Raw genomic sequence first — 27,341 nt, forward strand, 5'->3', positions numbered from 1 at the left:
GTGATTAAAGGTATATCTGTCACACAGCGCGTAAAAAATAGGCCTCACATTTATATTCAACCAAATCTGTACTGTTTTAGCTGGTCAAATTATTTGTAGTGACCGTAAAAGCACAGTTTTTGTTCTGGGTTGAAAAACTATTCCCAAATTTGCCATTCTCAAAATTAGTAGTTTCTGCTATATCAGGCCTACTTTAAATCTATCCCAAAAAGGATATCTTAGATTGAAGGTGCTGATAGTGTCATTCTGAAAAACTTAACACACACGCTACAGTGCAGATACAAGTCTAATTCTGTGATTAAAGGTATATCTGTCACACAGCGCGTAAAAAATAGGCCTCACATTTATATTCAACCAAATCTGTACTGTTTTAGCTGGTCAAATTATTTGTAGTGACCGTAAAAGCACAGTTTTTGTTCTGGGTTGAAAAACTATTCCCAAATTTGCCATTCTCAAAATTAGTAGTTTCTGCTATATCAGGCCTACTTTAAATCTATCCCAAAAAGGATATCTTAGATTCAAGGTGCTGATAGTGTCATTCTGAAAAACTTAACACACACGCTACAGTGTAGATACAAGTCTAATTCTGTGATTAAAGGTATATCTGTCACACAGCGCGTAAAAAATAGGCCTCACATTTATATTCAACCAAATCTGTCATTACTTGTGTGCCTGTATTAGTGTAATACGGTACCTAAATAGATAGCCAGACAGTGTTAGGTGTCTGTAAAAAAAGGCCTGAATTTTAATTCAATACATTGGCCCGAATAATATTTTTCTTATTGTGGTGAACGGTAACAATGAGGAAAACAACTAGTAAGGGACGCGGACGTGGACATGGTCGTGGTGGTGTTAGTGGACCCTCTGGTGCTGGGAGAGGACGTGGCCGTTCTGCCACAGCCACACGTCCTAGTGTACCAACTACCTCAGGTATCAGTAGCCGCCAGAATTTACAGGGATATTTGGTGGGGCCCAATGCTGTTCTAAGGATGGTAAGGCCTGAGCAGGTACAGGCATTAGTCAATTGGGTGGCCAACAGTGCATCCAGCACGTTCACATTATCTCCCACCCAGTCTTCTGCAGAAAGCGCACAGATGGCGCATGAAAACCAAGCCCATCAGTCTGTCACATCACCCCCATGCATATCAGGGAAACTGTCTGAGCCTCAAGTTATGCAGCAGTCTCTTATGCTGTTTGAAGACTCTGCTGCCAGGGTTTCCCAAGGGCATCCACCTAGCCCTTCCCCAGGGGTGGAAGAGATAGAATGCACTAACGCACAATCACTTATGTTTCCTGATGATGAGGACATGGGAATACCACCTCAGCACATCTCTGATGATGACAAAACACAGGTGCCAACTGCTGCGTCTTTCTACAGTGTGCAGACTGAACAGGAGGTCAGGGATCAAGACTGGGTGGAAGACAATGCAGGGGACGATGAGGTCCTAGACCCCACATGGAATGAAGGTCGTGCCACTGACTTTCACAGTTCGGAGGAAGAGGCAGTGGTGAGACCGAGCCAACAGCGTAGCAAAAGACAAAGAGGGAGCAGTGGGCAAAATCAGAACACCCGCCGCCAAGAGACTCCGCCTGCTACTGACCGCCGCCATCTGGGACCGAGCACCCCAAAGGCAGCTTCAAGGAGTTCCCTGGCATGGCACTTCTTTAAACAATGTGCTGACGACAAGACCCGAGTGGTTTGCACGCTGTGCCATCAGAGCCTGAAGCGAGGCATTAACGTTCTGAACCTTAGCACAACCTGCATGACCAGGCACCTGCATGCAAAGCATGAACTGCAGTGGAGTAAACACCTTAAAAACAAAGAAGTCACTCAGGCTACCCCTGCTACCTCTTCTGCTGCTGCCGCCTCGGCCTCTTCTGCTGCTGCAGCCGCCTCGGCCTCTTCCTCCGCCTCTGGAGGAACGTTGGCACCTGCCGCCCAGCAAACATGGGATGTACCACCAACACCACCACCTGCGTCACCAAGCATCTCAACCATGTCACACGGCAGCGTTCAGCTCTCCATCTCACAAACATTTGAGAGAAAGCGTAAATTCCCACCTAGCCACCCTCGATCCCTGGCCCTGAATGCCAGCATTTCTAAACTACTGGCCTATGAAATGCTGTCATTTAGGCTGGTGGACACAGACAGCTTCAAACAGCTCATGTCGCTTGCTGTCCCACAGTATGTTGTTCCCAGCCGGCACTACTTCTCCAGGAGAGCCGTGCCTTCCCTGCACAACCAAGTGTCCGATAAAATCAAGTGTGCACTGCGCAACGCCATCTGTGGCAAGGTCCACCTAACCACAGATACGTGGACCAGTAAGCACGGCCAGGGACGCTATATCTCCCTAACTGCACACTGGGTAAATGTAGTGGCGGCTGGGCCCCAGGCGGAGAGCTGTTTGGCGCACGTCCTTCCGCTGCCAAGGATCGCAGGGCAACATTCTTTGCCTCCTGTCTCCTCCTCCTCCTACTCAGCTTCCTCCTCCTCTTCTTCCACCTGCTCATCCAGTCAGCCACACACCTTCACCACCAACTTCAGCACAGCCCGGGGTAAACGTCAGCAGGCCGTTCTGAAACTCATATGTTTGGGGGACAGGCCCCACACCGCACAGGAGTTGTGGCGGGGTATAGAACAACAGACCGACGAGTGGTTGCTGCCGGTGAGCCTCAAGCCCGGCCTGGTGGTGTGCGATAATGGGTGAAATCTCATTGCAGCTCTGGGACTAGCCGGTTTGACGCACATCCCTTGCCTGGCGTATGTGCTGAATTTGGTGGTGCAGAAGTTCATTCGCAACTACCCCGACATGTCAGAGCTGCTGCATAAAGTGCGGGCCGTCTGTTCGCGCTTCCGGCGTTCACACCCTGCTGCTGCACGCCTGTCTGCGCTACAGCGTAACTTCGGCCTTCCCGCTCACCGCCTCATATGCGATGTGCCCACCAGGTGGAACTCCACCTTGCACATGCTGGACAGACTGTGCGAGCAGCAGCAGGCCATAGTGGAGTTTCAGCTGCAGCACGCACGGGTCAGTCGCACTGCGGAACAGCACCACTTCACCACCAATGACTGGGCCTCCATGCGAGACCTGTGTGCCCTGTTGCGCTGTTTCGAGTACTCCACCAACATGGCCAGTGGCGATGACGCCGTTATCAGCGTTACAATACCACTTCTATGTCTCCTTGAGAAAACACTTAGGGCGATGATGGAAGAGGAGGTGGCCCAGGAGGAAGAGGAGGAAGAGGGGTCATTTTTAGCACTTTCAGGCCAGTCTCTTCGAAGTGACTCAGAGGGAGGTTTTTTGCAACACCAGAGGCCAGGTACAAATGTGGCCAGACAGGGCCCACTACTGGAGGACGAGGAGGACGAGGATGAGGAGGAGGTGGAGGAGGATGAGGATGAAGCATGTTCACAGCGGGGTGGCACCCAACGCAGCTCGGGCCCATCACTGGTGCGTGGCTGGGGGGAAACACAGGACGATGACGATACGCCTCCCACAGAGGACAGCTTGTCCTTACCTCTGGGCAGCCTGGCACACATGAGCGACTACATGCTGCAGTTGCCCACATTTTAACGTGTGCGGACTACTGGGTTGCCACCCTGCTGGATCCCCGGTACAAAGACAATGTGCCCACCTTACTTCCTACACTGGAGCGTGATAGGAAGATGTGCGAGTACAAGCACACGTTGGTAGACGCGCTACTGAGAGCATTCCCAAATGTCACAGGGGAACCAGTGGAAGCCCAAGGCGAAGGCAGAGGAGGAGCAAGAGGTCGCCAACGCAGCTGTGTCACGCCCAGCTCCTCTGACGGCAGGGTTAGCATGGCAGAGATGTGGAAAAGTTTTGTCAACACGCCACAGCTAAGTGCACCACCACCTGATACGGAACGTGTTAGCAGGAGGCAACATTTCACTAACATGGTGGAACAGTACCTGTGCACACCCCTCCACGTACTGACTGATGGTTCGGCCCCATTCAACTTCTGGGTCTCCAAATTGTCCACGTGGCCAGAGCTAGCCTTTTATGCCTTGGAGGTGCTGGCCTGCCCGGCGGCCAGCGTTTTGTCTGAACGTGTATTCAGCACGGCAGGGGGTGTCATTACAGACAAACGCAGCCGCCTGTCTACAGCCAATGTGGACAAGCTGACGTTCATAAAAATGAACCAGGCATGGATCCCACAGGACCTGTCCATCCCTTGTGCAGATTAGATATTAACTACCTCCCCTTAACAATATATTATTCTACTCCAGGGCACTTCCTCATTCAATACTATTTTTAATTTCATTTTACCATTATATTGCGGGGCAACCCAAAGTTGAATGAACCTCTCCTCTGTCTGGGTGCCGGGGCCTAAATGTGTGACAGTGGCCTGTTCCAGTGGTGGGTGACGTGAAGCCTGATTCTCTGCTATGACATGAAGACTGATTCTCTGCTGACATGAAGCCTGAATCTCTGTTATGGGACCTCTCTCCTCTGCCTGGGTGCCTGGGCCTAAATATGTGACAGTGGCCTGTTCCAGTGGTGGGTGACGTGAAGCCTGATTCTCTGCTATGACATGAAGACTGATTCTGTGCTGACATGAAGCCATATTCTCTGTTACGGGACCTCTCTCCTCTGTCTGGGTGCCTGGGCCTAAATATGTGACAGTGGCCTGTTCCAGTGGTGGGTGACATGAAGCCTGATTCTCTGCTATGACATGAAGACTGATTTTGTGCTGACATGAAGCCAGATTCTCTGTTACGGGACCTCTCTCCTCTGTCTGGGTGCCTGGGCCTAAATATGTGACAGTGGCCTGTTCCAGTGGTGTGTGACGTGAAGCCTGATTCTCTGCTATGACATGAAGACTGATTCTCTGCTGACATGAAGCCTGAATCTCTGTTATGGGACCTCTCTCCTCTGCCTGGGTGCCTGGGCCTAAATATGTGACAGTGGCCTGTTCCAGTGGTGGGTGACGTGAAGCCTGATTCTGTGCTGACATGAAGCCAGATTCTCTGTTACGGGACCTCTCTCCTCTGTCTGGGTGCCTGGGCCTAAATATGTGACAGTGGCCTGTTCCAGTGGTGGGTGACGTGAAGCCTGATTCTCTGCTATGACATGAAGACTGATTCTCTGCTGACATGAAGCCTGAATCTCTGTTATGGGACCTCTCTCCTCTGCCTGGGTGCCTGGGCCTAAATATGTGACAGTGGCCTGTTCCAGTGGTGGGTGACGTGAAGCCTGATTCTCTGCTATGACATGAAGACTGATTCTCTGCTGACATGAAGCCTGAATCTCTGTTATGGGACCTCTCTCCTCTGCCTGGGTGCCTGGGCCTAAATATGTGACAGTGGCCTGTTCCAGTGGTGGGTGTCGTGAAGCCTGATTCTCTGCTATGACATGCAGACTGATTCTCTGCTGACATGAAGCCAGATTCTCTGTTACGGGACCTCTCTCCTCTGCCTGGGTGCCTGGGCCTAAATATCTGACAATGGATTGTTCCAGTGTTGGGTGACGTAAAGCCTGATTCTCTGCTATGACATGCAGACTGATTCTCTGCTGACATGAAGCCAGATTCTCTGTTACGGGACCTCTCTCCTCTGCCTGGGTGCCGGGGCCTAAATATATGACAATGGACTGTTACAGTGGTGGGTGACGTGAAGCCAGATTCTCTGCTATGGCATGAAGACTGATTCTCTGCTGACGTGAAGCCAGATTCTTTGCTATGGGACCTCTCTCCAATTGATATTGGTTTATTTTTATATATTTTATTTTTATTTTAATTCATTTCCCTATCCACATTTGTTTGCAGGGGATTTACCTACATGTTGCTGCCTTTTGCAGCCCTCTAGCTCTTTCCTGGGCTGTTTTACAGCCTTTTTAGTGCCGAAAAGTTCGGGTCCCCATTGACTTCAATGGGGTTCGGGTTCGGGACGAAGTTCGGGTCGGGTTCGGATCCCGAACCCGAACATTTCCGGGAAGTTCGGCCGAACTTCTCGAACCCGAACATCCAGGTGTTCGCTCAACTCTACCCGTCAGGTCCTGGGGATTTGTTGTTTTTAGTCAGTTTTATAATTTGCATTATTTCTGTTGTTTCTATTGGTTTGTTGAGTTCAGTGAGTTGCTCTGAAGTCAATTTAGGTAAGGCAATATCAGATAGGAATTTGTTAATTATATCTGAGTTAGGTTGGGGAACTGATTTGTTATCTTGAAGGTTATATAAATTGGAATAGTAGTTGGCAAAAGTATTTGAGATTTCCTGGGGATTAAGTATTTTTTGTTTTTGGGGATTATAAATATATGGTAATTTTTTCTTATTTTGTATGGATTTAATTTTGTTAGCTAGCATTGCATTAGCTTTGTTTCCCTGTGAGTAAAATTTTGCCTTTACTCTCCTCAAATTGTGTTCATATTTATTTTGGTAAAGTTGATATAGTTCGTATCGTAAATCTCCCAATTGTTTTTTGATGGCTTGTGAGGGATTTGTTTTATCCTTTTTTTTCCAACTCAATGATGGAAGCGCTTATTTGTTCTGTTCGTATACGTCTTTGTTTATTTAGAAAGGATGAAATGCGAATGAGTTGGCCTCTAATGAAAGCTTTATGTGCGCACCAGATTGTAGTGGGGGGAACATCAGGGGTGCAATTATATTTGAAATATTCTTTCAGAGCTTCTTCGATTTGGATTTGTGTTGAGGGCAATGATAAATGGTAATTGTTAGCTCTCCAAGAAATGTAAGGAGGTTGGTTGAATTTCTCTGAGAGTTGACATGAGACCGGTGCATGGTCGGACCATGTTATGGATCCGATATTAGCCGATAATATTTTTTGAAGGGTCCATTTGTCGACCAGTATCAGGTCAATTCTGGAGTATTGTTTATGAGTGTGTGAGTAGAAGGTATAATCACGTTCTGAAGCATGTAATACTCTCCAAGTGTCGTATATATCTTCTGTCAGAAGATACTGAGCTAATTGTGAGGGGGTATGCATTTTTGTTTGGTTGTATTTGTTCAGAGATGGAGATGGAAGTAAATTGAAGTCTCCACATATGATCAGGGAGCCTTGTTTAATGGCTTAAAGGATATGTCCCTTGAATAGAGTGTAGGAGTCCCTTCATGTCTAGCGAGACTTCAGGTCCACTCTTTAGTCAGGGTAGGTGTTCTTTTCTTCTGGGGCGAGATGAAGTCTTCATCCACTGTGATTAGGGACCTTTTCTGGAGCAGCTTCATGGAGTCGCTCGGTGACGTGATCACGTGGGTGGTTCCATTTTTGAAGATCAGGAGTTTAACAGGATAGCCCCTTTGTATGGGATGTTGTGATCCCTGAGGATTTTAGTATCCTCTGAGAATTCTCTACGTCTGTTTAACGTAGCAGTGGATAGGTCTGAGAATATTAATATATTCTTGAAGCGGTCTGGGAGATCTTGGGTGGAGTTCGCCGCTTTGAGGATTAATTCCTTGAAATGGTAGAAGTGCAGCCTGGCGATGTCTCTGGGAGCAGCACTGGGAGCGCTTTTAGGTTTGGGGATTCTGTGCGCTCTGTCAGTCCCTTTGTTCCGCTTTTGGGATCAGAGCAACAAAATAATCAGTAAGAAAGTCCTTGATAGCGTCAGGGTCCACGGTCTCAGGGATTCCTCTAAATCTTAGGTTGTTGCGCCTTGAACGATCTTCAAGATCCGCTAATTTGAGTTTTAGAGCTGTTATTTCATCCTCTGCCTCATTATATGCGTCCACTAGTTGGTTGTGGGCGTTAGTAAATTCCTCCATTTTATCCTCAATATGGCTTGTTCTCTCTCCGATTTGGGTAATATCTTTCTATAAAGCATAAAAAGCTGTGGAGATGTCTTTTTGTATGGAGTGCCTCAGATCACATAGCAAGGACCGTAGGGTGGCTTCAGTGACTGGTACTGACGGTCCACTAGTAGTGGCGGATAGGGAAGAGGGAATTGCAGGGAATTTTGACTCATTGTGTAAGGTCCCATCTTTTTCAAAAGTGGGTGCTGCTGCTTCCTGCAGTATATTCTTATAACTTTTCTGCTGCAGCTTCTTGCCGATTTGAGAGGGGAGAGAGATTCAGCCCTGCTGTTACAGATCAAGGGCTTCTCCCTCCAGCGCTCCTGAGTCGTGCTGGGAGGCTTTCTAACTCCTGCATTGTGTCGAGCGCCGCGTGGTGTGGAGAGCGGGCGCCATTTTGGATTTCCTCTTGGCCCTGAGCTCTACCCATACCTGAAGATGGTAGGTGAGTACCAGCTGGTTTCTGCCGCTGTTATAAGGTCGCTGGTGCCTGCTGTGAGCCGCTACTTTGCCTCAGGCTCCGGAGCTAGCGCAGGACACGTCCGCTCAGCTCCACATCCGGCTCCGCCCCCCCTAGTTTATGGTTGATATATTATATATATACGTTTTTGTTTTTTTATCATGATTTTATATACATTGATATGATTCACTTGATTAATTGGTTTATATAATCACAGTCTTCGTATGTATATATATTTTTTAATTATGTTTCAATATACATTGATATGGTTCACTCGATTAATTGGCTTGTATAATTACAGTACTAAGTTCTATATATATTTTTAATTATGTTTTATATTGATTGGTCATGCACTAAACCCGTTTAATCATGTCATTATTTGGTTATATAATCATGATGCATATTGTGTGAAAAATTGTATTAATTTTAATGAATATTATTAGGTGATAAGATTTTGGTATACTATTTTATTACTATAATCATGGTACAGTAATCAGTGAGTCATGTTCTTATGGTGTAGTTAATTATAATTATGGTCTTTGATCACAGTGTCATATAATTTGGATAGGATTATGAATGTCATGATTATGTTTGATTAATTTATTTTGCACACTGTGTGTTATTTTGGGGGATATATATATATATATATGAGTATATATATATATTTTTTTTTATTTATGTACTTCCCCTGCATGCGCGGTCCGGTTTCTAACACACCGACACATATGGAGTGGCGCCATTGTACGGGGTAGTGGATTCTGCATCGGGGAAAACAATATATCTTCGCCACACCTCCCTGCTTTGCTTAATTTACTTTTGAACAGGTGACATCTATGTTTCTCAAATTGTTGGTGTATTTATTATAGGCACATTTGCCCTTATCTTTAGACCCCTGAGGAAGCTGGTCTTATCCGGCAATACTCGTGGGACGTATTACCTGCACACCATGACCGCCTATTTCTCTATTTGATACGTATCTTGTCTTTGATGCGATACTTATGAATTGTATATCTTCTTGGCGGTTTTACAAATGTTCTTATGTTGAACCTGGTGTTTGTCGGTGCGCGTGTTGGACTTCTTTTTCATCCAAACACAATGTTGTAATTGTATACAATGGTTTTAACTTGATGGGCTTTGTGTCTATAAAAAAAAAAACTATTGATTTTTACTATAAGATGTGCAGCCTGTGTATGCAGAGTTTCTTTTTCTTTTCTTAACTAGACCAGATTTTCGTTATTAGAGAAATTGTAGGATATTCCCAGAAGATGTCTGTGGCTTCCCAACTCTGCCATAGCAGTAGGTGCCTTTTGCTTCATAATAAATGACGCTATTCTAGCCAAGGGCCCCAAGCCAACATGTTGTACCCATCCCTTAAGGTGTTGTATTGGTGCGGCTACGAAGTATAAGGGTCCATTCACACGTCCGTAATTTGGGTCCGCATTCGTTCCGCAATTTGCCGACCCATTCACTTTAAATGGGGCTGGAATGGATGCGAATCCGCATTTTTGGGATCTGTATCAGTTTTTTCGGGATCCGTTTTTTCGGGATCTGTTTTTCGGGATCCGCAATTCCGTTCCTATATAAAAATAGAACATGTCCTATTCTTGTCTGCAATTGCGGACCAGAAAAGGCCTTTTCTATTATAGTGTCTGTGATGTGCGGTCCGCAAATTGTGGATCGCACATTGTAGGTGTCAGTGTTTTGCGGATCCGCAATTTGCGGATCTGCAAAACACTTACGGACGTATGAATGAACCCTAACCATGGATTTGGGAGAGAGAGACCTTCCTACTCTTTGCCTCTCTGGAGAGTTTCCATACAAATTCTAGGTTGTTGCTTTTTCCACACCAGGGAGCAGAAAATGCCCTGGATCTTATAGAATACCCTTTAAGGAATCCACACAGGGGAATTATGTAGTGTGGTGATGTGTACAGTATAAGTGCTGGGAGGCGTGTATATCCCACCCAGATACCTCAGCTGGGTGAGATAACTGAAATCCAGAAAGTTGCAGTGGTTTCAGCAAAGTGTAGTTTGCTGAGGCAGTTTTGTCTAGATGTTGTTCTGGGCTGGATTTCATGTGGACTGAGGGATCGGTTTGGTAGGTTGGTCTGCCAGTCCACACCTTTCCACTACATGTATTGTCTTTTGCCGGAGGTGATCGCAAGGTGAGGCCTGCTGCTGTAATCAAGGAGGGATAAAACAACCCTCTTTGTATGACTTGGTAGGGGAGAAAGGCTGAGGAAGCCTAAAAGAGAGGGGAGCCTTAGAGGCTCTGTGTGGTCTCAGCCAGGAGAACTGAGGGGCCAGGAGGCTTTGTAAAGCCTGAAGTTTGGGGGGCTCAGCGACGCCTATGGAAAGTGGGTCGCATGTTCAGAGTCGGAAGGACTTCTGAACCATCTCCCCCCAAAGGTGCTGGTGTGGGCCTGGAGGCTGCTGGACCGTATATGGCTGAGGAAGCCGGATCTAATCCCGTTTGTGAACGGCGCTCTATAGGTGCGGTAGAGACAACACGTGAATTAGGTAGAGCCCAGACGGGCAGGTGTTTATTTTCGATGTTTATGTGTGTGATGGTGCTGAAGTGCCAAAATAATGCACCTTTTGGACTTGAACCCCGTTGTCAGAGGAGAAGTCTGTGATTGCGACCCCCTGAGAGAGAGCGATCCTTCACAGTAGTATATAAAGCACTTGAGGCATCAGTATCATTTTAATTAGATTACAACGACCAACAACTGACAAGGGCAGTTTTCCAAATTCAATAATGTCCCTCATAATTGGGCTGATAGATTGCACTATGTCCCCTGTATATAGAAGCATATCATCGTCGTAACAGCTAGAATTTTCAATGCATATGTTTTTAGGTATATTACAATCACAATGGTAGTGGTCCAGGACCTGGAGTCCTTTCACTCACTGCATAGGGCTCTTTTGCACGAGCGTGTGCAATCCGGAAATCATGCTCCGTGTGTGATCCTCCGTTCTGGACACTGCTCGTCTTGCAGGAGCACAGTGCATTATACTGATTTATAATGCTGTGTGCCTCTGCATGACCTTACTGCTACAGGATCATAGTGACAGCTTTATGTAACTGATTCTGGACTGCACACGTTCATGTGTGAGAGTTCTTATTCTTCTAAACCCTGAAGACCTCAACATCCAGAGCAAAGAGAGGTGCTGTCATCGCATATACTTATAGGCATTCTGTAACTTTATCTTGCTGATGACCTATCCTTTGGATTTGATCATTAGTATCTGATCGGTATTTTTTTATTTCTTCCTTTTACTCATGATTTGAGTAAAATGTTTTTTTTTAGCTCTGTATATACAAAAGAAGAGAAAGGAGCTGTGGTTCTGGGGCTGTTAGTACATCCAGTAATATACTCAATTGGCTAACTGTAGATATGGTCCAAGCTAAATAAGGTAAATGTGAACAAGGCTCCTGGTCCAGATGGATTACACCCAAGAGTTCTCAAAGAGCTCAGTTCAGTCATTGCTGTGCCCCTGTTTATAATTATTAGAGATTCTCTAGGGATTGGTACAGAGCCAAGTGACTGGCGCAAGGCAAATGTGGTGCCCATATTCAAAAAAGGGCTGTAGGTCCTCCACAAGTAATTATAGACCAGTTAGTTTAACTTCTATTGTGGGGAAAATGTTTGAAGGACTCTTAAGGGACTATATAAAGGAGTATGTGACTATAAATAATAAGTGATAACTAGGGATGAGCGAATTGACTTCGGATGAAACATACGAAGTCGATTCGCATCAAAACTTTGTTCTAATAATGTATGGAGCACGAGCTCCGTACAGTATTAGAATGTATTGGCTCCGATGAGCCAAAGTTATTGCTTCGTGAAGTCTCGCAAAACATCACGCAATAACTTCAGAAATTAATTTGTACTGTAAAAAAACATTTCCCGAACTCAGATTTGGTTCCAAGGTACGTCTTATTTGCCCTTGTGCGGTGCAGTTATATCTTATAAAACCTTTTTTGGCGTGTATTAGTGGGAAAACAATATATATTTGCCGCTCAGCGGTACAGTTATATGTTCTAAAGCCCTTTTTGGAGTGTATTAGTGGCAAAAAAATATATATTATTTGCCGTTCAGAGGTGCAGTTATATGTTCGAAAGCCCTTTTCGGTGTGTATGTATTAGTGGCACAAAAAAAAGTATTTGCCGTTGTGTGGTGAAGTGAGAAAATTACAGCCCTGTTTGGTGTGTATTAGTGGCAAAAAAATATATATTTGCCGTTCAGCTGTGCAGTTATATGTTCTAAAGCCCTTTTTGGCATGTATTAGTGGCAAAAAAAAAATATATATTTGCCATTCAGCAGTGCAGTTATATGTTCTAAAGCCCTTTTTGACGTGTATTAGTGGGGGGAAAAAGGGCTTATTAACTGTTGTGTGGTGAAGTGAGATAATTAGACTTTTTTGGGGTGTTTTAATTTCCTTTTTATAAATTTTTTTGATCTAACAGTATGTCAGACATAGAAGTGCCAGGCCCTGCACAGGGGGAGTGGCAGAGGCCTAAATGTTTTCTGGCGCAGACACAGGTCGCAGCAGAGTAAGGGGGCGTGGCAGAAGGAGTCATAGTGAGAGGCTTGAGCTTCCGGTGTCATCTAGCGGTCGTGTCTTGACCAGCAACTCAGCTGTTCTTGAATGGTTGACTTGGTCATCCACTTCGTCCCAAGTGACATCAGACACCCCCAGCCAAGAGTCGGTGGGTTCGTGAGAAACAACCCTTAGTTGGCATGGCCCGGGAGCAGGCGCTGTGCCCTCACCTGTCCTCAACCTGCCTCTGTCCTTTTCTGTTCCCTCAGCCAGAGAAGTAGTATATGCTGTGGGCTCAGCTCCACTATACAGCGAGGACAAGCTAATAGTAGACAGTCAGCAGCTACTGGCCAGCCAAGATGTGGAGGAGACATCTTTCGCTTCCTCCAGTAGGCGGGCAAGTAGTGATGAGGAGAGTGGAATGGGAGCTGGTGTTGCGAGCGGTCAGGCTCCTGACCCAGAGACTGTTGAGGAGGACATCATTGACATGCAGACAGTACTAGATGATGATGATGTAGCTGATCGCACTTGGGAGCCGGGTGAATTAAGGGCTTCATCATCATCGGGAGAAGAGGGTGACAGCCTGCGCATGAGGGAGCGGCGGAGCCAGCAAGTTGCTACCGTGGCCGGGAGTCAGCAGGGTGGCAGCAGTGGGAGGTCGGGAGCCAAACATGCCCGGGGTAGACCACCTGCTTCGCAGGAGCCTACCTGCCCAGAAAGTAGTGGTGCAGGGGTTCACAGAAGCAGCAGCGGTAGCAGTCAGTCAGTGCGGAGTGTTGGGGGTAAAATCACCTACTCGGCGGTGCGGCAGTTTCTTGTTAAGCCCCCGGAGGAGGTGAACATGGCCATTTGTAGAATCTGTGGGCAGAAGGTGAAGCGTGGCCAGGGTGCCAATGTTGGCACCACGGCCCTGCGTCAACATATGCAGCGTCACCATAAAGTGGCTTAGGAGAACCATGGCTTAAATGTGGTGGTCCAGCCTGCCGCAGCAACCGCTGCATCACCCAGTGGCACGCACCCGATTTCAGGCAGTCAAGGCTCCACCACCTCAGCCGAAGAGAGCTGTCTATCCTTCCCATCATCTGCTGGTCCTGATGCTCCTGCTCCTCCTCCTACTCCTCGTCAGTCATTCCATCAGCAATCAATCACCGAAGTGATTGCCAAGAGACAACAGTATGCATGCACTTATCCAATGGCGCAGAAGCTGAATCTGCTCCTGGCCAAGTTGCTGGTGCTGCAGTCCCTCACTTTCCAAGTGGTGGACTCTGCACCTTTCAGAGAACTGATGGCTTGTGCCGAGCCGAGGTGGAGAGTGCCAAGCCGTCATTTTTTGGTGAAAAAGGCAGTACCAGCCCTGCATACATATGTAGAATAGAAGGTAGGCCAGTCCTTGAGCCTGTCGGTGTTTGCCAAACTGCACGGCAGTGCCGATGTGTGGAGCTGTAACTATGGTCAGGGACAATACATGTCCTTTACGGCCCGCTGGGTGAATGAGGTTCCTGCACAGCCACACCAGCAACTTGGCCAGGTCATCCGTTTTTTGTGGGTTATAGTTCTGATGGATCAGAGGAAGGGCAAAATATTCAGTGACATTAACACAAACTTACTGCTGACACCCTCTCCACTCTGTCGGGGGAGGGGGGCTCTACTTGTATAAGCGTTTAATAGAACAGGTTCTGTAGACATCTATATGGAATCAGCTGCCGACGGTGTAAAAGGAGTGTGCTTCTTCTTGACATTGACCTGTAAGGCTGAGTTCACACTTGAGTTATCTGGTCAGTTTTGGCCCCGTAACTATCCAAATAAGTGAAGCGTGTGTGAGAGGTTGAGGATATACCCTTAAGTGGACCTTCATGTTAACTGGGATTATTTGCAGGGTGCTCCTATGAAACACACAGGCTGCATCAGTTCAGTGTGAGGAACTTATAGACTGTTATTGCCAGTAGTACTAACTCCAGCCACCAGATGCCGCTGTGTCCCTTGTGAGCTGGCTGGACTGTGTTCAAAGGCTGCAGGAAGTGAGAGACTCTGTGCTGCAGGAGTCTGAGAGAGATTATTCAGTGAAAAGCATTGTTTCTCTGAGGAGCTGTGCTGGAGTTCTGGAATTGTACAGCAGCTGATACCAGCAGAAGCTTCCTTATGATGACTTCAGGAAGGAAGGGTTACTTCGGCACTGTGAGCAATAGCAGATCCGGATCTGTTGAGTCGTGAACAGCATGCACGCTAAAGGTAGAGGATCAACTTGTTTCCCTTTAGGCCTACACCGGTGACTCAGCAGCACAGTATTGACTTGTAGGCTCTGCTGTGCACGCCACCAGTTAGGTTTGTTCTTTCTGAGTGGCACAGTATCGACTTGTATGCTCTGCTGTGCATGCCACCAGTTAGGTTTGTTCTTTCTCAGCGGCACAGTATCGACTTGTAGGCTCTGCTGTGCACGCCATCGCGTTAGGTTCATCCGGTCGGACATGAACAGTGACTGCGTCTGGAGTATGAGGTACTCTGTGTATCTCTGTATTGCTGTGTGGTGTTTTGGTCTATAGAGGTACTGGCAGGTCTGAGTCCCATACTCTGCCGGGTGATAAGTTTGAGAACCCTGTGCTGTGCCACCGGCAGATGGCTCTGCAGACACTACAGCGGATCTATAACACTAAAGGGAGATAATATAGTTCTGGCAGTCGTACACATGGTCTTGCCTATAGTTAAATTGGGAAACACCTTTCACTACATATTCTGGCGAGTGGCGCAGCACCAGGGTGAGTGCTCCTAGAACTGTAAATATATACACTCACCTAAAAAATTATTAGGAACACCTGTTCTATTTCTCATTAATGCAATTATCTAGTCAACCAATCACATGGCAGTTGCTTCAATGCATTTAGGGGTGTGGTCCTGGTCAAGACAATCTCCTGAACTCCAAACTGAATGTCAGAATGGGAAAGAAAGGTGATTTAAGCAATTTTGAGCGTGGCATGGTTGTTGGTGCCAGACGGGCCGGTCTGAGTATTTCACAATCTGCTCAGTTACTGGGATTTTCACGCACAACCATTTCTAGGGTTTACAAAGAATGGTGTGAAAAGGGAAAAACATCCAGTATGTGGCAGTCCTGTGGGCAAAAATGCCTTGTGGATGCTAGAGGTCAGAGGAGAATGGGCCGACTGATTCAAGCTGATAGAAGAGCAACGTTGACTGAAATAACCACTCGTTTCAACCGAGGTATGCAGCAAAGCATTTGTGAAGCCACAACACGCACAACCTTGAGGCGGATGGGCTACAACAGCAGAAGACCCCATCGGGTACCACTCATCTCCACTACAAATAGAAAAAAGAGGCTACAATTTGCACAAGCTCACCAAAATTGGACTGTTGAAGACTGGAAAAATGTTGCCTGGTCTGATTTCTGTTGAGACATTCAAATGGTAGAGTCTGAATTTGGCGTAAACAGAATGAGAACATGTATCCATCCTCTGATGGCTACTTCCAGCAGGATAATGCACCATGTCACAAAGCTCGAATCATTTCAAATTGGTTTCTTGAACATGACAATGAGTTCACTGGCTCTATACACCACCACAATGGATTTGAAATTAAACGAACAAGATGTGCTTTAACTGCAGACTGTCAGCTTTAATTTGAGGGTATTTACATCCAAATCATGTGAATGGTGTAGGAATTACAATTTTGCACTTGTTAAGGGACCAAAAGTAATGGAACATAATAATAATCATAAATCAAACTTTCACTTTTTAATACTTGGTTGCAAATCTTGGTCACCAGATCTCAACCCAATAGAGCATCTTTGGGATGTGGTGGAACGGGAGCTTCGTGCCCTGGATGTGCATCCCTCAAATCTCCATCAACTGCAAGATGCTATCCTATCAATATGGGCCAACATTTCTAAAGAATGCTATCAGCACCTTGTTGAATCAATGCCACGTAGAATTAAGGCAGTTCTGAAGGCAAAAGGGGGTCCAACACCGTATTAGTATGGTGTTCCTAATAATCCTTTAGGTGAGTGTATATTGCCATACTATTGTTTCTGTGGTGTTTCTTAGGTTTGATTTGTTAGGAATAAAAATACTAAGTTTCCCTATCAACCTGCGTGGCCTTGCTGTATACTGGGTAGCCCTCCCCGTTCACGACTTACACGTGAAGTGATTCTAACAGAGACGCTTATCATCTGTATGTCATACTGACTCACAGTATTGTTTCACTACCACAGCAGACTCCCTATGCGTGTTACTGCAAGGCACAGTGTTCTACACCACTATAAAGGTTCTCAGCAGCCAGGAAATAGCCATTTTTTAACGCGATTCGCCATGAATAAATTCGGATCAAACCAAAAAATGTAAAAAAATTCGGCGAACTGGCCGAATCGAATTTTGGAGAAATTCACTCATCTCTAAAGGCATCATATATGGGGCCATTACACTTTCGGGGGAGACATATATATATATATATATATATATATACAGTCAGGTCCATAAATATTGGGACATCGACACAATTCTAACATTTTTGGCTCTATACACCACCACAATGGATTTGAAATTAAACGAACAAGATGTGCTTTAACTGCAGACTGTCAGCTTTAATTTGAGGGTATTTACATCCAAATCATGTGAATGGTGTAGGAATTACAATTTTGCACTTGTTAAGGGACCAAAAGTAATGGAACATAATAATAATCATAAATCAAACTTTCACTTTTTAATACTTGGTTGCAAATCATTTGCAGTCAATTACAGCCTGAAGTCTAGAATGCATAGACATCACCAGACGCTGGGTTTCATCCCTGGTGATGCTCTGCCAGGCCTCTACTGCAACTGTCTTCAGTTCCTGCTTGTTCTTGGGGCATTTTCCCTTCAGTTTTTTCTCTTCAGCAAGTGAAATGCATGCTCAATCGGATTCAGGTCAGGTGATTGACTTGGCCATTGCATAACATTCCACTTCTTTCCCTTAAAAAACTCTTTGGTTGCTTTTGCAGTATGATTTGGGTCATTGTCCATCTGCACTGTGAAGCGCCGTCCAATGAGTTCTGAAGCATTTGGCTGAATATGAGCAGATAATATCGCCCGAAACACTTCAGAATTCATCCTGCTGCTTTTGTCAGCAGTCACATCATCAATAAATACAAGAGAACCAGTTCCATTGGCAGCCATACATGCCCACGCCATGACACTACCACCACCATGCTTCACTGATGAGGTGGTATGCTTAGGATAATGAGCAGTTCCTTTCCTTCTCCATACTCTTCTCTTCCCATCACTCTGGTACAAGTTTATCTTGGTCTCATCTGTCCATAGGATGTTGTTCCAGAACTGTGAAGGCTTTTTTAGATGTCGTTTGGCAAACTCTAATCTGACCTTTCTGTTTTTGAGGCTCACCAATCGTTTCCATCTTGTGGTGAACCCTCTGTATTCACTCTGGTGAAGTCTTCTCTTGATTGTTGACTTTGACACACATACACTTACCTCCTGGAGAGTGTTCTTGATCTGGCCAACTGTTGTGAAGGGTGTTTTCTTCACCAGGGAAAGAATTCTTCGGTCATCCACCACAGATGTTTTCCGTGGTCTTCCGGGTCTTTTGGTGTTGCTGAGCTCACTGGTGCGTTCCTTCTTTTTAAGAATGTTCCAAACAGTTGTTTTGGCCACACCCAATGTTTTTGCTATCTCTCTGATGGGTTTGTTTTGTTTTTTCAGCCTAATGATGGCTTGCTTCACTGATAGTGTCATATAGAAGAAACCGCAGCACTCTCCTGTCTTCAATTCAGTGGAATTTATTTCACCAGCAAAAAAATGCGACGTTTCGACCGTAAAGGTCTTTCTCAAGCTTGCTTGAGAAAGACCTTTACGGTCGAAACGTCGCATTTTTTTGCTGGTGAAATAAATTCCACTGAATTGAAGACAGGAGAGTGCTGCGGTTTCTTCTATATGACGCATCCAAGGGGGAACTTCTGACTGGCTCCCAACACGGCTGGCACCACCACAAGATAAGACTTTAATTTTTCATTGTGCTGCTATACGCATTTTTTCCTTTGCTTCACTGATAGTGACAGCGCTTTGGATCTCATCTTGAGAGTTGACAGCAACAGATTCCAAATACAAATATCACACTTGAAATGAACTCTGGACCTTTTATCTGCTCATTGTAATTGGGTTAATGAGGAAATAACACAGACCTGGCCATGGAACAGCTGAGAAGCCAATTGTCCCATTACTTTTGGTTTCTTAACAAGTGCGAGGCACATATGCAAACTGATGTAATTCCTACCCGTTCACCTGATTTGGATGTAAATACCCTCAAATTAAAGCTGACAGTCTGCAGTTAAAGCACATCTTGTTTGTTTCATTTCAAATCCATTGTGGTGGTGTATAGAGCCAAAAAAATTAGAATTGTGTTGATGTCCCAATATTTATGGACCCGACTGTATATATATATATATATATATATATATATAGTAGGAAGGTACCTGGAATCATGGTGGATGGAAGGTATGTGTGAAGTAAGAGCCGGTATTTTATGTGTCAGCAGCAGCTATTGCTAACTGACACCTTGAGATTTAGCATGGCTGTCATAGCTGATCCGGGACGGCTCTTACTGGGAGTAGTCAAAGTGCTGGGCGGGTGACTACTCCCCATGTTCCAAGCTGGATTTTGCTAGGCATAAAAACCAGCCAGCACTGCCAGGTGTGGTGGATTTACCTCCTTCTGACAGTGGAGCTCAGGAGTCTGTGGGCTATGAACTGAGGGCTGTGCTGGGATTTGAGGTTAGAGCTGGGCTGGAGAACTCAGGCCACTCTAAAGGCAAACAGGCCTATGGACTTGATGAGGCTAAACTGCTAACAGGGTGTGAATTAACACCCAGGAGAAAAGGTGAGTTTTATTTTTTGGACTTTCCTTGTGGGTGAACAAACGCCAAGCCACCTGCGTTTTGTGATACAGCTTATCTGCATTTTGTTATACACCAATGTGTGAATAAACACCGCTGTTTGATTCAAGAACTGTGTACTTTGCTTCTATACTGCATCCGCTAGTCCTAACTACCAGAGCGAATCTCCACAATATATATATTGTGGGGATTTTCTCCAATGGTAGGCTTCAGATAAGAACACAGCTGCAAGCTTTTAGCGGTGAAAGCAAAGCAACGGTTGTCTTTTATTCTTGAAAAAACAATAAGGCAGTAAACGGCAGTGATCAACTTGCTCCAGCCAGCCTTACAGAAACAATAAAGTCCCATATCTATAGAATCACACAGGTATGGTATTGCACAATACCGTAACCCCATAGAGTGTATTTGGACCTCCCTTTGTCCTCAGGCTTTCAGGCACTCGAACTCCAGCTCAGACTCTGATCCCACCCAGCACTCCCGAGAGCTCCACTTTCAGAGAGAGGTAATCCCCACCACCTGGCACTGCTGGCTGTTTTATAGGCCAGTCAAGACCCAGCCTGGAATGTGGGGAGTAGTCACCCACCCAGTACTATTGCTTTTCCCAGTAAGAGCCGTCCCGGATCAGCTATTCACAGCTATACTAAATAAATAAAATGTTAACCACCTACTGCCGCTGACACATCTGAAATACTGGCTCCTACTTCATCGAGGCCAGGAACCTCGGCGACATATCTACCATCAACGATGGTCCCTTGTGTCTTCCTACAATATATATATATATATATATATATATATATATATATATATATATAGGCACTATACTAGGGAAGACAGAGCATAATATATATGGGGGTACTATAGTACAGGGAAGGGAGAGCATTATAAATATGAGGGCACTATACTACGGGATGAGAGCATTATATACATGGGGCACTATACTATGGGAGAAAATTATATATATTGGGGCACTATACTACAGGGGGAGAGCATTATACTTACAGGAGCACTATACAACAGGGTAGAGCATTATATATATGGGGGAACTATACTACAGGGGGGAAAGCATTATATATATGGGGGAACTATACTACAGGGGGAGCATTTTATACACAGGTGCCTTACACTACTGAGGGGGGAGCATTTTATATACAGGTGCATTATACTACAGGGGGTGCACATTGTACTACGTGAGGGAGCGCATTATGTAAACTGAGGCATTATACTACAGGGGGTGCACATTGTACTACTAGAGGGAGCGCATTATGTAAACTGAGGCATTATACTACAGGGGAAAGCATTATATATACTACCGCTGCAGGGGGCATTATACTTCCGGGACGGGCTGTTGAGGGCACTGTAGGGGGCATAATAATACAGGGGGAAGTTTAATACAGGAGGCACTACAGCTGGCCCATTATAATACAGACCATAGCTCTGGAGGGGGCATTATACATACTGGCACTACAAGGGGGCAGTGCATCCGTATTTTGTCATTTGTGGACCGCAAAATGGATATGGTCATGTACAGGAGGCATAACAGTAAGGCTGGAAGTATGGGTTGGATTGAGAATTTGGCCTCAGGCAGCAGAAAGCGTAGAATTGGCCCTGAAAGGTTATGGCTGCATGACAACATTTTATATACATGTATTTCAATGTCATAATGCAACATGCTGCGACTATGACGGTCTGAAAACCCCCAACTTGGATGGATTTTTTGCAACTGTCATGTCGCAACTGCAGCATGTCGCATTGTGGTACCATTGAAATATATGACATTACATGTCGCATGACACATGTTGCCGTGTAGCCGTGCCCTTCACCCTTGTGGACTCCAATAGGTTAGATTATGAATTTAGGACATGTCTAGTGCTGTTAGTTCCTCACCATTTTCAAGATGTGAAATACCAGTGAATAGAAATACTCTTTTTTTTTTATAGTCAGGGTCTCCAAAATCTGACATGGTTATACTGCTCTGCTATGTAAACCTCTGAATGAAACTGCTTCCATTCACTGATGGCAAGCAGAGAGAGCTTGAGCACTTTAAGAAAGCGAAACACAAAGTATATGTGAAAGTTGCATTAATTGGGGGATAATAGCAGATATAAAGAGTCAGGGAAGATACAGTGCTTGCAGGGGTTATAGTAAGCATGGAGAGGTAGTAGTAAGAAACAAAAAGTTCTTGTATAAAGTGAAGTTTTCTCTTTCACTCACCTGCCGCCTGTGCCATCCTCCTCTGCACACACAGGGAGAGAAACACGAGGAGTGTCACACAATTCGCTGCTTTCATCTTGCAGTTTCACACTGTCTCTGCCTCCCATAAAACCTGCGCTCTACCAGGTGAGGCAGGGCGAGTAAAAGAGTCACCCCCCCCCATCTGCCCAAATACCATCCATCATAATCACCGTCATTATCATGTCAGAGAGCATAAATGTGGAACTAGACAAGGTAGAAGATAATACTCATAGTCAGACTATATTGCATACAGGTATTTCTTCACTCCATGGACCAAAAATATATGAATGAGTCCTCTTGCTGAATGTGAATCATTATACTGAAAACACATGAAACCTACTACTGTCTATAATGTGAAGTGGTTCACCACCAGCTCCCTATATTCTCTTTCATCTAGGAACATACGGTGCCTTCAGAAAGTAGTCATACCGTTTGAACTTTTTAACATTTTTTCACGTTATACCCACAAACTTAGGTTTCATGCACATGATCGTGGTTTGGGTCTGCATCTGATACACATTTTTTGTGGGTCAGATGCGGACCCATTCACCTTAATGGGTCCTCAAAAGATGTGGACAGCACTTCATGTGCTGTCCACATCCGCACGTTTGTTCCATGCCGTCCGCAAAATTATACAACATGTCCTATCCTTGTGCGCATTACGGACAAGGATAGGACTGTTCTGTTAGGGGTGGGTCATTCCGTTCCGCACACAGCCGGTGTCCGTGTTTTGCGGATCAGTAATTTGCAGACTGCAAAAACAGCTACGGCCGTGCCTTACATGTATCTTATTGGGATTTTATGTGATAGACCAACACATAGTAGCAAGTATTTTTGAAGTGAAAAGAAAATGATACATAGTTTTAAAAAAATTTAATAAATAAAAATCTGAAAAGTGTGGTATGCATTTGTATTCAGCCTCCTGTACTCTGATACCTCTACATGAAATCCAGTGTGACCAAATGCCTTCAGAAATCACCTAATTAGAAAATGTATTCTCTGTATAACTACAGCTGTCTGTGAAAAGTTCAGGTCTTAGAGGTTTATTAGATAACATTAGTGATCGAACAGCATCATGAAAACCAAGGAACACACCAGACAGGTCAGGGATAAAGATGTGGAGATGTGTAAAGCAGGGTTAGGTTATAAAAAAATATCCCAAGCATTGAGCTTCTCACAGAGGACTGTTTGATCCATCATCCTAAAATGGAAAGATGATGACACAACTGCAAACCTACCAAGACATCAGTCCACCTAAACAGCAAGGATAGCACTTATTATAGAAGTAGCCAAGAGTCCCATGGTCACTCTGGAAGAGCTGCAGAGATCCACAGCTCAGGTGGGAGAATCTGTCCACATGACGTCTACTCCACAAATCTGGCCTTTATGGAAGAGTGGCAAAAGAAAGCCATTTTTGAAAGCAAGCCATAAGAAGTCCCGTTTGCAGTTTGCCACAACCCATGTAGAGGACACAGCAAACATGTAGAAGAACGTGCACTAGTCAGATGAGACCAAAGTTGAACTTTTTTGGACTAAATACAAAACACTATGTGTGATGGAAAACTTACGCTGCACATCACCCTGAACACACCATCCCCACCGTGAAACATGGTGGTGGCATCATGCTGTGGAGATGCTTTTATTCAGCAGGGACAGGGAAGCTGGTCACAGTTGATGGGAAGATGGATGGAGCTAAATACAGGGAAATCCTGGAGGAAAACCTGGTAGAGGCCGCAAAAGACTTGCCAGAGCTACAATTGAATGGTTGGGATCTAAGCATATTCATGTGTCAGAATGGCTCAGTGAAACTCTAGACCTAAATCCCATTGAGAATCTGTGGCAAGACTTGAAAATTGTTGTTCACAGACGCTCTCCATCCAATCTGACTGAGCTTGAGAAGTTTTGCAAAGAAGAATGGGCAAAAGTGTCAACCTCTATAGGTGCAAAGCTGGTAGAGACATAGCCCAAAAGACTTGAAGCTGTAATTGCAGCAAAAGGTGGTCCTACAAAGTATTGTCCCCATGGACAACACATCATCGAGCACAACAATAAAGAGCCAGCAGCAAGGATCGGAAATTAAACCTATGGTGAATATATAGGAAACCTTTCTCTTTTGTGGTCTTAGGCCTTAAAGGGGTTTTCAGACTTTACAGGGAGTGCAGAATTATTAGGCAAGTTGTATTTTTGAGGATTAATTTTATTATTGAACAACAACCATGTTCTCAATGAACCCAAAAAACTCATTAATATCAAAGCTGAATATTTTTGGAAGTAGTTTTTAGTTTGTTTTTAGTTTTAGCTATTTTAGGGGGATATCTGTGTGTGCAGGTGACTATTACTGTGCATAATTATTAGGCAACTTAACAAAAAACAAATATATACCCATTTCAATTATTTATTTTTACCAGTGAAACCAATATAACATCTCAACATTCACAAATATACATTTCTGACATTCAAAAGAAAACAAAAACAAATCAGTGACCAATATAGCCACCTTTCTTTGCAAGGACACTCAAAAGCCTGCCATCCATGGATTCTGTCAGTGTTTTGATCTGTTCACCATCAACATTGCGTGCAGCAGCAACCACAGCCTCCCAGACACTGTTCAGAGAGGTGTACTGTTTTCCCTCCTTGTAAATCTCACATTTGATGATGGACCACAGGTTCTCAATGGGGTTCAGATCAGGTGAACAAGGAGGCCATGTCATTAGATTTTCTTCTTTTATACCCTTTCTTGCCAGCCACGCTGTGGAGTACTTGGACGCGTGTGATGGAGCATTGTCCTGCATGAAAATCATGTTTTTCTTGAAGGATGCAGACTTCTTCCTGTACCACTGCTTGAAGAAGGTGTCTTCCAGAAACTGGCAGTAGGACTGGGAGTTGAGCTTGACTCCATCCTCAACCCGAAAAGGCCCCACAAGGTCATCTTTGATGATACCAGCCCAAACCAGTACTCCACCTCCACCTTGCTGGCGTCTGAGTCGGACTGGAGCTCTCTGCCCTTTACCAATCCAGCCATGGGCCCATCCATCTGGCCCATCAAGACTCACTCTCATTTCATCAGTCCATAAAACCTTAGAAAAATCAGTCTTGAGATATTAATTGGCCCAGTCTTGACGTTTCAGCTTGTGTGTCTTGTTCAGTGGTGGTCGTCTTTCAGCCTTTCTTACCTTGGCCATGTCTCTGAGTATTGCACACCTTGTTCTTTTGGGCACTCCAGTGATGTTGCAGCTCTAAATTATGGCCAAACTGGTGGCAAGTGGCATCTTGGCAGCTGCACGCTTGACTTTTCTCAGTTATTTTGCGCCTTGGTTTTTCCACACGCTTCTTGCGACCCTGTTGACTATTTTGAATGAAACGCTTGATTGTTCGATGATCACGCTTCAGAAGCTTTGCAATTTTAAGAGTGCTGCATCCCTCTGCGAGATATCTCACTATTTTTGACTTTTCTGATCCTGTCAAGTCCTTCTTTTGACCCATTTTGCCAAGGGAAAGGAAGTTGCCTAAGAATTAGGCACACCTAATATAGGGTGTTGATGTCATTAGACCACACCCCTTCTCATTACAGAGATGCACATCACCTAATATGCTTAATTGGTAGTAGGCTTTCGAGCCTATACAGCTTGGAGTAAGACAACATGCATAAAGAGAATGATGTGGTCAAAATACTCATTTGCCTAATAATTCTGCACTCCCTGTAGAAAATGATGACAAATGACTAGGGCATACCCTCATTTTATAATTGATGTCTGACCCCAGGAACCCTACCATCTTTCATAGCTAAGCTAGGCCTGATCTCATGGAACAAGAACCTGGAGACGACTAGTAATAATTGTCTCAGATGGTCACTAGCAGTGGTGTATGAAGAAAAGGCAACAGGAGCCGCACTGCGACAAACAATGTCAGCGGAGTGCAAGCGGCTATGGAGGCGGTCCCCCTCCAAGGCATATAACAAAAAAGAAATTCCGCAGCACTTCCAAAGCGTAAAATGAAAAAAAGTACTTTATTTACCAGACAGCAACGTTTCGATCCTTCTCTCTGGGATCTTTCTCAAGCAGTGAACATATACTAGCAAAGCATGCTTTTTATACAGTTTAGTGTCATTAATCAATAAACATTTCTCAATTGATGTGTGTGTATTAATACAATAATGAAAAAGTAATACAAAAACATAATACAAACATGTGAATACATAGATTGTGTCAATCATAGGTTCAATATATATAGAATATACAATTACTATCAAAATTAACATATTATAGTGCAATACAAATAAAAAACGACATGATTCGTGATTATATCCATCTGATCATTATTAGCCATAGTGAGTGGTGCAGGTGTACCTGTTAAAAGCATTCACAATCCAAGAAGGTCCTTCGGTGGAGATGGGACATAGACCACATGGAGTTCGGCGTGTCAATAATGCAACTGCGCATGTCACAGGACCTTAGACATCCAGCTCATCATGTGATCTATATTTTGGTCACATGATCGCCGAAATCATAATATTAAAGTTCACGCCCTCTCTTAGGACAGCGTCATGCGTTCCAGGGTGGAGCGCACAGTATCATAATGTTGAAGTTCACGCCCTCTCTTAGGACAGCGTCATGCGTTCCAAGGTGGAACGCACAGTATCCACTTGTATAGAGGAATCAAAGCGCCACACATGACAAGTGACGCGCACGGATCCCCATGGAGACCAGCAGATGCCGTTTGGTATCGAACCCTCACGGCACATACTCAGCGGCACGGACACAGCCACAGTATATAACGGACAGAGCATATGGGAGCACATCAGGATGCGAAAATCAGTTCAGGGAGAATTAAGATTTACCCTAATATCTGCACATCAATAGTAGTAAAAGCGTATAATAATGCCTTAAGAAGTCAATGTATCATATATGGCCAACTGGCCAACTGGCCGAGTGTATAGTATAGGCCCCTAGTCTTACGAGGAGTCATAACTGTGAATCCTGTGTGTATGACACAAGTCCACAGTATTGAGTTGCCACAATTGTCAGTGAACACCCATTCCTGGGGGTCAACATGGCAAATTGATAGCTACATCCTCTAGATTACGGGGAATAAAATTCAATCCTAACAAACCAAAGACTCCCAGTTTTCAACACATCCAAATATGTACCACCCAACCTGCTGAGTCCGTTAGTCCATGACGGTCACCAAGCCGAAAGCACAGACCGCAAATGGCGCGACCACCACGGCAAGCAACTGATTACCCAACAAGTGATATAATGTATAAATTTATTTTTTATTTTCTAATTTTTCAAAGCATAAAGTTGTAGTCATAAACAATTGTTATTGTAGTATTCCATGTTCAATCAATGGTCTGCTCGTCCAATTTGATTATATTTTTTCATATCCACCTTTCATATTACGGACCAAACTTGGATTGTAAACTGCAGAGACAAAAATATATACAATAT

General features: G+C 44.8%; 1 protein-coding gene across 1 annotated transcript in view; it reads right to left on the reverse strand.

Moving 5' to 3' along the window:
* Positions 1–21,971, reverse strand: part of LOC121005056 (waprin-Thr1-like) — a 47,473-nt gene extending 25,502 nt beyond the window's left edge. The window contains exon 1 of the mRNA XM_040437574.1: positions 21,874–21,971. Coding sequence (XP_040293508.1) covers positions 21,874–21,949 — 76 coding nt within the window. The 5' untranslated portion in view covers positions 21,950–21,971. The remainder of the gene's footprint in view (positions 1–21,873) is intronic.
* Positions 21,972–27,341: the final 5,370 nt, after the last annotated feature.

The sequence above is a fragment of the Bufo bufo genome, chromosome 6 (assembly GCF_905171765.1).
Source record: "Bufo bufo chromosome 6, aBufBuf1.1, whole genome shotgun sequence".
Lineage (NCBI taxonomy): Eukaryota > Metazoa > Chordata > Amphibia > Anura > Bufonidae > Bufo > Bufo bufo.